Source organism: Zea mays, chromosome 1 (genome assembly GCF_902167145.1).
Source record: "Zea mays cultivar B73 chromosome 1, Zm-B73-REFERENCE-NAM-5.0, whole genome shotgun sequence".
NCBI classification, from domain to species: domain Eukaryota; kingdom Viridiplantae; phylum Streptophyta; class Magnoliopsida; order Poales; family Poaceae; genus Zea; species Zea mays.
In genome coordinates this window covers 301,510,435-301,522,449 of record NC_050096.1, presented here as the reverse complement: position 1 = coordinate 301,522,449, position 12,015 = coordinate 301,510,435, and the positions used below count along the sequence as shown (strand labels likewise).

At 42.5% G+C, this 12,015-nt stretch overlaps 2 protein-coding genes across 3 annotated transcripts; both read left to right on the top strand.

Annotated features, from left to right (window-relative positions):
* Positions 1–1,628: 1,628 nt before the first annotated feature.
* On the top strand, positions 1,629–7,174 carry LOC100286004 (uncharacterized). 2 transcript variants are annotated; one of them, NM_001158892.2, is made up of 10 exons: positions 1,646–2,043; positions 2,605–2,831; positions 2,928–3,063; positions 4,060–4,193; positions 4,282–4,387; positions 4,478–4,563; positions 4,779–4,967; positions 5,247–5,408; positions 5,962–6,075; positions 6,568–7,172. In NM_001158892.2, the coding sequence occupies exons 1-10, from the start codon at positions 1,977–1,979 to the stop codon at positions 6,820–6,822; spliced, it is 1,476 nt and encodes a 491-aa protein (NP_001152364.1). In that variant the 5' UTR covers positions 1,646–1,976; the 3' UTR covers positions 6,823–7,172. The 2 variants fall into 2 exon arrangements, with proteins under 2 accessions (XP_020408994.1, NP_001152364.1); XM_020553405.2 differs by lacking the exon at positions 5,962–6,075 and having other exon boundaries at positions 1,629–2,043; positions 6,568–7,174.
* Positions 7,175–9,545: 2,371 nt separating this feature from the next.
* On the top strand, positions 9,546–11,516 carry LOC111347717 (uncharacterized). Its single transcript, NM_001357524.1, has 2 exons — positions 9,546–9,757; positions 11,243–11,516. Exons 1-2 carry the CDS (start codon positions 9,635–9,637, stop codon positions 11,270–11,272), a joined length of 153 nt encoding a protein of 50 aa, NP_001344453.1. The 5' UTR covers positions 9,546–9,634; the 3' UTR covers positions 11,273–11,516.
* The last annotated feature ends 499 nt before the right edge of the window (positions 11,517–12,015 follow it).

Below are 12,015 nucleotides of genomic sequence, written 5' to 3'. Positions count from 1 at the left end.
AAGTTAATAGTTAGGTAGTTATTTGTTAGCTAGCTAATTCTACTAATAAATTTTAGCTAACTAACTATTAGTTTTAGTGCATTCAAACACCCCCTTAGTTAACAACGACTCCCGTTGCGCCGTGTTTATCCTGACAGCTACTTGGATCCTCGTAAGTGTCTGGCCGTTGCTTCCACACATGCACATGTCCCATCGATGGGTGCTAAGGTAAACGATACTGCTTTTGACCAGGACTGTCATCATTGGCAATTTAGTAAGGGCTGATTTTCGAAATAGGTTCTAGTGAGTATATATCATCATTGGTAGTGGTATAGGGTGTATTTGGTTAGATGTATAAGAAGGAATGAAAAGAAGCACCCACAGTTTATATAGTGTTTGGATGAGAGTTAAATGGAGGCGAGGTGAACACTAGAGTATCTTTTTGGTGGCGACGTGATTCTAAAAAATTGAGGGACGATGTCGCTCCCGTCCTATCCTACTTTAATCTTAAACCAAACACAATATGCTAAGTTTGGAGACCCAAGTGAATCAGAGTCTTAAATGGAGTTGTATTTGAAATATATGATTTTAACACTAGAAATCTGCTCCGACATGCTACATATTTTACAAAAATTTTTAATAATTATAGGACTCGATCTCTCATATTTTAAATATATAACCTCATATATTGAAGCTCTATACTCGTTTTGTACATTATTTTCAACCTTTTATTTTCTAAATAACATAATCTATTTTCTAATAATATGATATAGAATTTAACGGTTGGAGCTTCAAATGTTCTTGTGACCTTAAATACTTTAGACCATGTTCTATTTTAATTTTTGGAACTTAAATATAAGACTTTTGATTGGAGAAGCTCTTTATAGGGACAATTTTACTGGTTTTCTAGTTTCGGAAATCCAAAGGGCACAACGTAAGGCCCCATTTGGTTTGAGGGACTAAAGATTAATCTTTCCATTTTAGTCTCATTTAGTCTATAAATTTCCAAACGGTGGGACTAAAACAATGACTCAATTGTTTTAGTCTCTAGTCCCTCAAGGGGTGACTAAAAGAGACTAAACCATATAAATTTCACCTTTTGTCTTTCCTTTATTTCAGTTGCACTAATAGTGTGAGAATGCTATGGGATGTTTTAATCCTCTTATGATTCATTTAATGTGTTTTGAATAGTTTTAGTCCCTACAACCAAACAGAGTAAGAACTAAACTTTAGTCTCCTAACTAGGGACAGACCCATATTGAAAATAGTGGGGGCACAGACGCTCACTCAACTTTTACGTTTCAGTGGACTTTTTATGTTATTTAGTATATTTATAGAGCTTTATTAGTTCATATACCTTCGCTCACGCTCTCACTCAAACTTAGTCCCCACTCAGGATTTGGACTAGATTCGCCCCTCATAACTAAACTTTAGTCCCTGTACTAAAAGAACGAGACATAAGTTTGAAGACCGCCCATACATTTTACTCATAAAACCACAAATGTGCTCCTGCCTAAAAAGAATGCTGACAGGTCATTATCTGGCGCTTCACTTTCAATCAAAAGGCCACAAAATCCTCCTGTTCTCCGGTGGAAAAGGAGAAAGAAATTCGCGAGTATATAATAACGCGGGGAGGCGAGGGAGAAAAAGCTGGCAAGAGGAGGAGCAAACAGGCTGCAGACAGCAGGGGTGCCCAAAAGCAGGGAAGGAAGAGCGGAAAAGTCCACCAGTCCACCACCACCTTCCTCGGATCCACAACCCGGACGCCCGAGTGCAGAGTGCTCCACCCGGGTCCTTTCTTCCTCCTTCCCCAGTCCCAGTCCCAGTATCAGTACCAGTCCAAGCCCCACTCCCCACCCCGAACCTCGCAAGTATTTTAGTCTTACTCCATTCGAGCCCTACCACTACCAGTGGCAGGCGAGCGAGAGGCGGTGGAGGAGGAGCGGACGGAACCGTCGCCTGCTGCGTCTGCCTGCGAGATCTAGGCGAGCGCGGCCATGGGTGCTCGCTGCTCCAAGCTCTCCGTCTGCTGGTGGCCTCCCCACTTCAAATCGCCAATGCTCGGTACGCCGCCTACCGCACATTGCCACCGCTCCCTCTCCTAGGATTCTCCGAGTTTTCTCTCTCTCCTCACCACACTCGCCCGGCGCCCCGCGCCTGATTCTTCTGTTGTTGGGGGCGGCGGCGGCGGCGGCCCGGCATTTTGGGGCTGGCTCTTCTGTTTTGATTTTTTTGCCGCTGCGTTTTTTCCGGGGTTTCTGTTGTTCGTTTTCGCTTGCGTGATTTTGTGCGCCCGTTTTGGTGGGATGCGGCCCCATCGATCTCGCTGGAACTGAGGCTCCGATCCCATCCGGTTGATTTGTTGGCACGCGCAAGAGCGATCCGAATCGTGGTCCGCTCTGGCCGGCGGCCGCCACTTGCTGCGCTGATACCTCCTCACGTTTCTCCCCCGCTCGGTTCCGTGAAATCGGTTGCTCGCGCGAGGTTTCTGGACTTGAACCGCGTTTCGTTCTCCGCGTTTCTTCGTGCGCTCTCGTGGCGAGCGAGGCGTGCCGCTGTGTCTGCCTTTCTGCTCGCGTCCTTGGTCCTGATCCGACCGCCGTGTCTGTCGGTTTCCCTGTGCAGAGAATGGCGCCGCCGGAGATGATGGCAGCGGCGTGCCGGTGTTCGCCGAGTACAGCTTCGACGACCTCCGGGTGGCCACCGACGGCTTCGCCCCCGATCGCATCGTGTCGGAGCACGGGGAGAAGGCACCCAACGTGGTCTACCGTGGCACGCTCTTCAGCTCCGGCCGCACCGTCGCTATTAAGCGCTTCGGCCGCTCCGCCTGGCCGGACTCACGCCAGTTCCTGGTCCGTGTACCTTGCTCCATGTGATGGATGATCGTTACTTATGTTCGTCTTGCTTCTGCGGCGGCTGATTGAATGGCTGTGCCTCCGTGGGTGCAGGAGGAGGCGAGGGCTGTTGGGCAGCTGCGTAGTGGCAGGCTGGCCAATCTGATCGGTTGCTGCTGCGAGAGCGGCGAGCGTCTCCTCGTCGCAGAGTTCATGCCGCACGAGACCTTGGCAAAGCATCTCTTCCACTGTATGTTCGGTTTCTCCTTCCTTACTCTTCTCCTACATTAGCTGCAACTAGCACATCTTTTTTTTTAGAGTTGATTTTGATTTTTGGTACTAGTTCAAATGTAGCGTCAACGTGATGGTATTGGGACCCATAGTGTGTTTTTCGCCTGTATTCACCCTGGAAGTTTTGCCTTCAATTATAGAGGGTTGTTCAAGTTTGTTTCTGCTGCTATTTCTGTACTTTAAGCTAACTGGAAATCGACATTGGTCTTTACTCTTTAGTCACCATATTTAAGGATGTGTGTTTGTCGTCTGTACCTCAGTATCAGTAACCACTGTGGAAGTGTTGCCTTCGGATGCACAGGGTAGAAGGGGTTTCTACTGCCAAATCCTCTACCTACTTGTTTTATATGGTGCTATTTTCTGTACTTTAGGCTAGTTTGAAATCAACACACTGGTTTTCTATAGTTACTCAGTCACCAACACTGGGTTGTCACTTTGTTCTGGTTATAGGTGCAGTAGTCATTCATGCCATTAAGTTTTAGGCCATGCTAGAGGACATTAATTTATAGCTTGATTTGCATCTAACCACTAAATGTTGGTTCCAACAAATGTTACTTATTAGGGATGATTCTAATTGCTGTGATCACTGATATGGTTGTCAGGAGCTTTTAGCATTTAGGATTTTTTATCATTAAGTGGCGCCAGGTAGGGAGGTGGGGCTCGTGTGGCTGAGACCTGGGTAAACAGCTGTTGGAACCACTAGTTTTTTGAGCGTTTTCACCAGGGCTGCTCCACCGGACCTCGGTCACCCTCGTGGCCTCCGTGGCCGGCCGGCAGCCTACCGTGGCTAGCTTCAGCTGGCTGCTCTTGGCTGCCTGGCCGCCATGCAGCCATGACTGGCTATGGTGGTCTGTGGTGCGGGGCGCCCGACGCACACACTAATATATGGTAGCTGCTCTGTGTTTTAAAAAATATGATAGCTCCATTCTATCCTCATTGTGGTTATATGTGGTAGGGGAGACAAATCCATTGAGTTGGGCAATGAGGATGAGGGCTGCGCTTTATGTGGCACAAGCGTTGGACTACTGCAGTAGCAAAGGGAGGGCACTCTATCATGACCTGCATGCATACAGGGTTGTCTTTGATGTGGTAGGTCTTGTTTACCTTAGTTGCTTCCCAGATCTTTTATACAAAAGCGCTAGTCTTTTTTTGTTTTAACCGTGGACCAATTTTGTAGGATGGTAACCCAAGATTATCATGTTTTGGTCTGATGAAGAACAGCCGAGATGGAAAGAGCTACAGTACTAATTTGGCCTTCACGCCTCCTGAATATCTTAAGACAGGTAAATGTGTCACACACTAGCAATAGTATCTCATGAAACATTTTGGGACTGTGCATCTTCATTTGTTTTTAACTGTTATCTGTTCTGCAGGCAGAGTAAGTCCTGAGAGTGTGGTTTACAGTTTTGGCACTGTCTTGCTTGATCTCCTGAGTGGAAAGCACATTCCACCAAGTCATGTAAGTTTTCCTACTCTCTGTGTGCTTTTAACATATTCCACAATTACAATACATTGGCGCTGTATTGCTATTAACATATTCTACAATTTATATAGACACAAATTTCACACTAACCTAATCTCTCCTTTATTTAGTTTTTTGTGTTTGGATGTTTAGTTTAACTAGTTTTGCTATTAGTATGTTTAATTGAAATTACCTTTTCTTTTCCTTTGTAGGCACTCGACCTTATAAGAGGAAAGAACTTTCTAGTGCTGATGGATTCTTGCTTAGAAGGTCATGTATCCAACTCGGACGGAACAGACTTGATGCGATTAGCATCCCGTTGCCTGCAATATGAAGCACGTGACCGTCCAAATCTGAAAACTGTGGTATCTGGTCTCACAAGTCTCCAGAAAGATGCTTATGTAATGTTATTTCTTACTATTGTCTTTTAATGTTAAAATTCTTATACTGTGGTGATTATTGAGTATGCAAATGTCCCTAGTTAAATTTTGTTACATATTTGAGGTAGTAAGCCTGATTTTATTTTGCTAGAATGCACTTGGTGTGTATGTTGATTGTTGAGAACACAAATTTTGGTTGTTTGTGCCATACATTTTATCTTGTTTTTCTAGCATGTGGAATTATGTCGTTTGTTTATATAGTTTTCCTTGCTCAATAGTTCTAACCGAATTTTGATGCAGACTCCTTCGCACACTTTGCTTGGGATTCAACATGATAAGAACAACTCAGGTCAAGTTTCCTTATCTGCTATTGGGAAAGCTTTTGCCAGAGCAGACCTGAATGAAGTGCATGAAATATTGCTGCATGATGGATATAATGAGGACGACGAGGCTAATGCTGAGGTAAAAGAACTATTTGCCAGTAAACCTTATTCCTTCTATGTTTGTTGTCGCAACACTGTGCTTTACTCTTTTCAGCAAGTACCAATCCAATTACTAAAGCCATGTGATGATAAATAGCAGGGGTTGTCATCAATGATCTTGCTCTTGCATGGCCAGCTCATGCTATATACTGCTTCCCCCTTGTTTGCACTGTACTCTCTGTGATAAACAGAGAAAAACAGAGAAGATGATATCTTACTCCTGTTTTATACTGCGTTAATGCGATAAAATACATATTCTGTAGGGATTCTCATCAATCCTGAATGCGATGACTATACCTTATCTTACTCTATTTTACTAAATTCTGGTAACTTGCTTTGAAAATCTTACTGGTCTTGGATGTATGATAACAAAAATGGCATCTATATGCTTGTCACATTCTGCATGAAACATAACTTTGAGGTTACATTCTGCATGAAACATAACTTTGAGGTTACATTCACATTTCAACTATTTAATCATGCTCAGTCATAAACATTCTTAAATTTATTTTTTTTAATGTTGGAACTTGCAGCTATCTCTCCAGTCATGGAATGGTGATATATCTGAGAGCTTTGTTGTTAAGAGGCGTGCAGACAATGCCTTTAGGTCTAAGGAATACACGACTGCAATCGAGTGTTACTCAAGGGTACGCTTACATTATATGTGATGCACACCTAATTCCCCTTCCTATATACTACCTCCGTTCTCGAATACTTGTCGCCCGCTAGTTCATTTTTGAACTAAACGGCGACAAATAAAAAAACGGAGGGACTATCTGTACTTACCTTATGCCCTATTTCAGAATGGTATCTTTGCTATTTCATTGTATTCAGCAACTTTTCGGTAGCTTTTCTTCCAACTAGACATGTTTGCGTTTTTAGGGCCCTACATTTTGTCGCCTACTGGGTTGCTATGACAGTCGCTAAGTTAGCATAATAGCACGTGTAAGGCGTTTCAAGTATTTTTGAGGTTTAGTCAAGGTGGTTTTGTAGCTAAAAATTGCGATGATACACCTATTGACACAATTTTCTTTGTGGTATGATAATGAAGACACAATCAGTGTGAAGTAGTCTTGTGCTTTCGGTATGTTTTCTTAGCACCTTCAGGCTATTGATCTTTGGCATTGCATACTTGTCAGTTCCTCGACTCAGGTGCAGTGGTGGCTCCAACCATGCTGGGACGGAGATGCTTCGCACATGTGGTGGCCGGCAACCCACAGGAAGGCCTCGAGGATGCAAAGAGAGCCGAGATTATTGCATCGGACTGGCCGATGGGACACTACCTGCAGGCCCTGGCACTTCATAAGCTGGGTAGGGAGGCTGAAAGCCAAGAAGCACTGAAGAATGGCACTGCCTTGGAAGCTGCAAGGAATAGTAGAGCTAGAACTGTATAGCCCTGAATTTGTGATACCATGCCCTTCCTGCTTGTACCTAGATCGCCTGCATTTCGGGTGCCTACCTCCAATCCAATGCTTTGCCACCAGTAGGGTTGTTTTTGGTATTCCCTAACTTGTATCGTTATTTCCCGTGGTTTTACAAGTCGAAGAACTCCTAGGTCAGCTGTTATTACACCTCCAATATATCCATGAATACAGGAATGGGCAACTAGTCTGCTATAGCATTCTGTTGATGCGAGTTTGTAAAGTGACAGGATTTCGATTTATTTCAACAAACCCATGTATATACAAACTTTTGAACTCTGCAACTTAAGATATTTGAGGCCAGGCAACCTTCAACTGTTGTTAACATCTCTAGTGCTGGACTATCTTATGTACTACTTTCTCGCCTTTTCGGTCCTAAAATAGTGCATATCTTGCACTCCAAAGGATAATGCATACGAAGGTTTGTTCCAGGTAAGACTGCCCATCTAATACGCAGCAACAATCTAATCACAATCTAGTACGCCCTTCGGCTGCCCATCTTGGGTTGACTCCCACCAGATGTCGCAGCGCAGCAGCAACTGCGGCTTTTGGTTACTGGGCTACAACAGATGTACTCTCTTCCTCCCTATCTTAAGATAACAAATAAGATAACAAAGGTTTGTTCTAAGTCAAAGTTTTAAAACTTTCACCAATAATATCTACAAAAATAATTATTTTTAAATTAAAGAAATTATATATTGTGCTCGATGTTTTAATAGTAAATGTAATAATTTTATTTTTACTTAGTCAATGTTTATGGATATTTTTGTTATTGATGGTCAAAGTTTCAAAACTTCGATCTTAAGATATGATACCTTACACACTTGAACAGCTACAGCTAGAAGACAACCAACCAAACGACGTCTAAAGTTCTAGAAGAATATCTTACACATTTGCACATAAGATATGCTTGCATTTGCACATAAGTCATTTTCTTTAAGTCCACTATCGGAGACGCTCGCTTTCCCGAGTGCCACAGACACTCTAGATATCAGTCGTTCTCTTTAAGTCCACTACTGGAGACGCTCGCTTTCTCGAGTGCCACAGACACTCTGGAAAGAATCAAATACACTCGACAAAGCCTTTATTGAGTGCCACGCTCGACAAAACCTGATGTCGGCAATGATCTCTTTGTCGAGTTTTTTTTATGGACACTTGACAAAGTCTTTACTGAGTGCTAATAGGTACTTGACAACGTAAAGTTGTCGTGATGGTTGCAAGTGATGATGATGAAGACTTTGTTAAGTGTATGTGTAGGCACCCAACAAAGCGATGTTCTTTGCCGAGGGCTATCTCAGAGACACTCGTTAAAGAAAGCTTCCATGGGCCCCATGCGTAGTATCTTTGTCGAGTGCTGTCTAAAAGACACTCTGCAAAAGAAAGTTTATGTGGGCCCCACGCGCAGCGTCTTTGTCGAGTGTCTGTGTAGGCACTCAACAAAGCAGCTTTCTTTAGCGAGTGCCATGGTCATAGAACTCGGCAATGTATGTTTTCTGGTGCCCAGATGTGCTTCCTTGTCAAGTGGCCTTTTGTGCTGAGAGTTAGACGGTCGGTCGGCAAAGCATTCTTTGTTGAATGTACAGTTATGACAAAGATAATAGTTGTTGAGTGTAGCCTTTCGCCGAGCGAAACACTCGACAAACCGTATCTTTGTGAGTGCCCGAGATTCCGCTTAATGACTACTTGTATAGTAGTCGTTGTCAGCACGATAAGCTTGAGAAAGTGATACTTTGAATTTTAGAATGACAAGTGCGAGCGAACAAATTTTTTTTTGGTGATTTTAAAAGGAAAATGTAATAGTAACTTTTTGTGGTTTAGGACATGTATGGTTTCTTCTACTAAATGTTAGTCGATGTCACATTAAATATTTGACGCTAGTTAAAAGTATTAAATATAATTCAATTGCAAAACTAACTATACAAATAAAAACTGAACGACAAGGTAAATCTACCAATCCTAATTAATCAATGATTTCCCCTTTAATGATACAATAAATATTTGCTAATCATGAATTAATTAGGCTTAAAAAATTGTCACTTTATTAGGTTTTATCCTTGTAATTAGTTTTGCAGTTAGATTATATTTAATACTAATAGTTTACATTTTAGTAAGATTATATTTAATACTAATAGTTGACATTTCAATATTTAATGTGAAACAAACTAAACTTTAGCCTCCAAAACTAAATACCCTTTTAGGGCTGGTTTAGTGAGAATGAGGTTGAGGACAATGAAAAACATGTGCGGTGTGTTTGCCGTGCCTCAATATGAAAGCTCCAATTTTGCTCCAACGTTTAGTTGGACCAAGAAACAAAATTGTTTGGAAGAGAGAAATATGCGTAGCGCGTCACACCGCTAGTCTAAACAAAAGGCATCAGCGTCCACTTTACAAATTCTATGTATTATTCATATGCAGCGGTCCCAAAATGGCAAAATGCCTGTTAATATAAAACCCATGCATTTTTGAACGGAAAGATCCATCCGTTTTATCAACCATTTGTTCTTCTACGCTGTTCATATATATATATATATATTTATCAACCTCATGCGTTTTCTCATGTCACTGGTTCTGAATCCTCCCTTGGCCCTTTATCAAGGAAAGAAGAACACAGGTCAAGCCCACCTCCATCCCACCACAGAAGCCCACCTGCAGGCCCAGCTCCCTCCCACGCCGGCGAAGCAGTGCTTTCGCCTCGCGTCTCGACAGAACCGTGACAGAAATCCCCATCCCAAGCGAGGGTTTTGCTGCTGCTCCAGCCGGACCCAGGACGAGAAGAAGCGGCGCGATGGCGGTGGGCGACCTGGCGTTCAAGGCGCTGACGGCTGGGCTGGGCGTCGCCACGCTCTACCTCGCCGCCACCTTCTCCGTCAACGTCTACCGCGGCCTCTCGTGGCACTCCGAGCAGTCCGTAAGACCGCCCTCCCCCCATCCCTGTCGATTTGGCTCCCGCCCGCTGATTCGCTGCGCCGGATTCGACCACGCCGGCGCAGTCACCGATGGGCCATTGAACACTGCCTCCCCGATTTGTCTTCTGGACGGACGCGAAGCGATTGTATTACCGTTTTTGCGAAGTGTTCACACGATAATTCAGGCAAACCTGTTTGCTTGCTGTGCGTTAGTGGAGTTGCTTAGGATGAATATGTTTGTTGTTCAGATCAGATGTTTTGTGTAAACATCAAGACCGGATTACTTCTCAATGTTCTTTGTAATGTGAGAACCAAATATCTGCTTTGATTAGTGACCATCTGCTACTTATTAAGAAGAATTCGACCATAGTCTTGCAAATAGGAATGAATGAAGTGGCTTTGTGGGTGCATTCACGTGATTGTTTTTTGTAAGCGTGGCGTGCTTCATTCCATGGTAGGCTTAGATAAAAACTGCCACTTTGGTTCATGTTATAAAAGGATGGAATGTATCTGTATTGCTGTGTACTTCTGTACCGCAGCTCTGCAAGCGTTAACATGATGATCCGGCATATGTAGGGGTGGTAACGGGCTCCAAATTTTACACTGTAAAATTTAAGGATTGGATCATATTTGGATCTTGATCTATTTCTATTCATTCTTGAACTAAAATTAATTAAGGGCTCAAACGAATTGTGAAGAAACATTTGGATCGAGATCCATTACCACCACCCCTAGGCGCACATATTTGCCATTTGTTTCATGTACGGGCAATTGGTGTTACAACTTACAAATTTATTTAACATATCTTTTTTCCAATATTAAGGTTATTGAGTGTTTGATGCAAACTGCAAAAATGGGATTATGGAGCTACCTGGGATGAACATCCTAGCTGTTTAGATAGGATGTTTGTATGCTGCACAGCTGCAGCCTAAGTGGAAGGTTAAATGAATTCTGGATGTTCTTCATGTTATAACTAATGTCTCATTTGGTTTCGATGCTCACATCTGGTTCAGTGTTGGAATCTGGGACCTTCCCCGATCCTCATTGCCCCTGAAATCTGATTAGCATGACTTATTTTTTGCTACAATTTCTTTGGATCTTTTTCTTTACATCCTACTAGAACTTGATGCACCTTTAATTGAGGTGTCAGCAAATCCTGGGGATCATTTGCTTGCAGTGCCAAGTTAGCGGTATTTGTATAGGTAAACCCTCTGTGAATGAATGCAGAATTCAGGTTATAGGCTGGATGCGATTTGAGCTTTAAAAGAGATTGCTTTTTAACAAACTGAACACCTGCACTCACAGGTGCTACATAAATAATATGATTTCATTTAGTCGAGTCCTGTATGTTCTAAAATATCCTTAAGCCCTGTGCTAGCATCTTGTGTTTGTTCTATTTCAAAGATGGTTTTTACTGTTCTTTGCTGTATTGCTTCTATGCATATTCTTTAGAGCCGTGTGTTAACTTGTGCTATTGTGCATTGCAGAAGCTAGAAAAGGCGAAAACCGAAGATTGAAAAAGACCAGCAAGCAGTTTTAGAGAGCAGATGAAAGGCGGGCATTTTTGTTGATGTCTTATCTTTCGTGTCAATTGTGTTTTTGCTTGTCCCGTAGACCTTTCAGGATATCTGGAGTGTATCTTCAAGTATGTGATATATATATATACGATTCAAGAACCTGTCTGGGATGATTATTCATCTTTCGGGACACGTCCTGTTTGGATCATTATATAACAACATCGCAAATGTCTTGTGTATGTAACATTTTTTACTCTGGAACTGCTAATGCTCAGTTAAGAAGTGGGGACACGTGTGTGTTTTTCCTCCTTTGCAGCCAACTTTCATGACATCTCAAATACTACTGAAGTAGTATTCGTATACAAGGTGAAACATCTGAGAAAGCATGTGATAGTATTAAGCATCAAACATTCTAGAGAAGAAGACCAAAGACCAGTTGTAATAAGTGAAAATTTTCAGTTCCTGAAGATGATTTATTTTAGACCACTTGTCTGAAGATTAATCGAGGAGATGTCATATATAACACAAGTGACTGCAAAGATTCACTCGAAGTATGATTCCACAAGCCACAAAGCTCTATAATCTGGATAGGATCCTTCACGATACACTAGATCTGATGAACAATTATATACATTAATTCCCATTGCTTCATACAACATCATCTTAATTTCCTGTCAGCATCTACATAGGGTAATCTCGAGTTGTCGATATGAATAACATCAAATAAAGTAAAACAACCATGC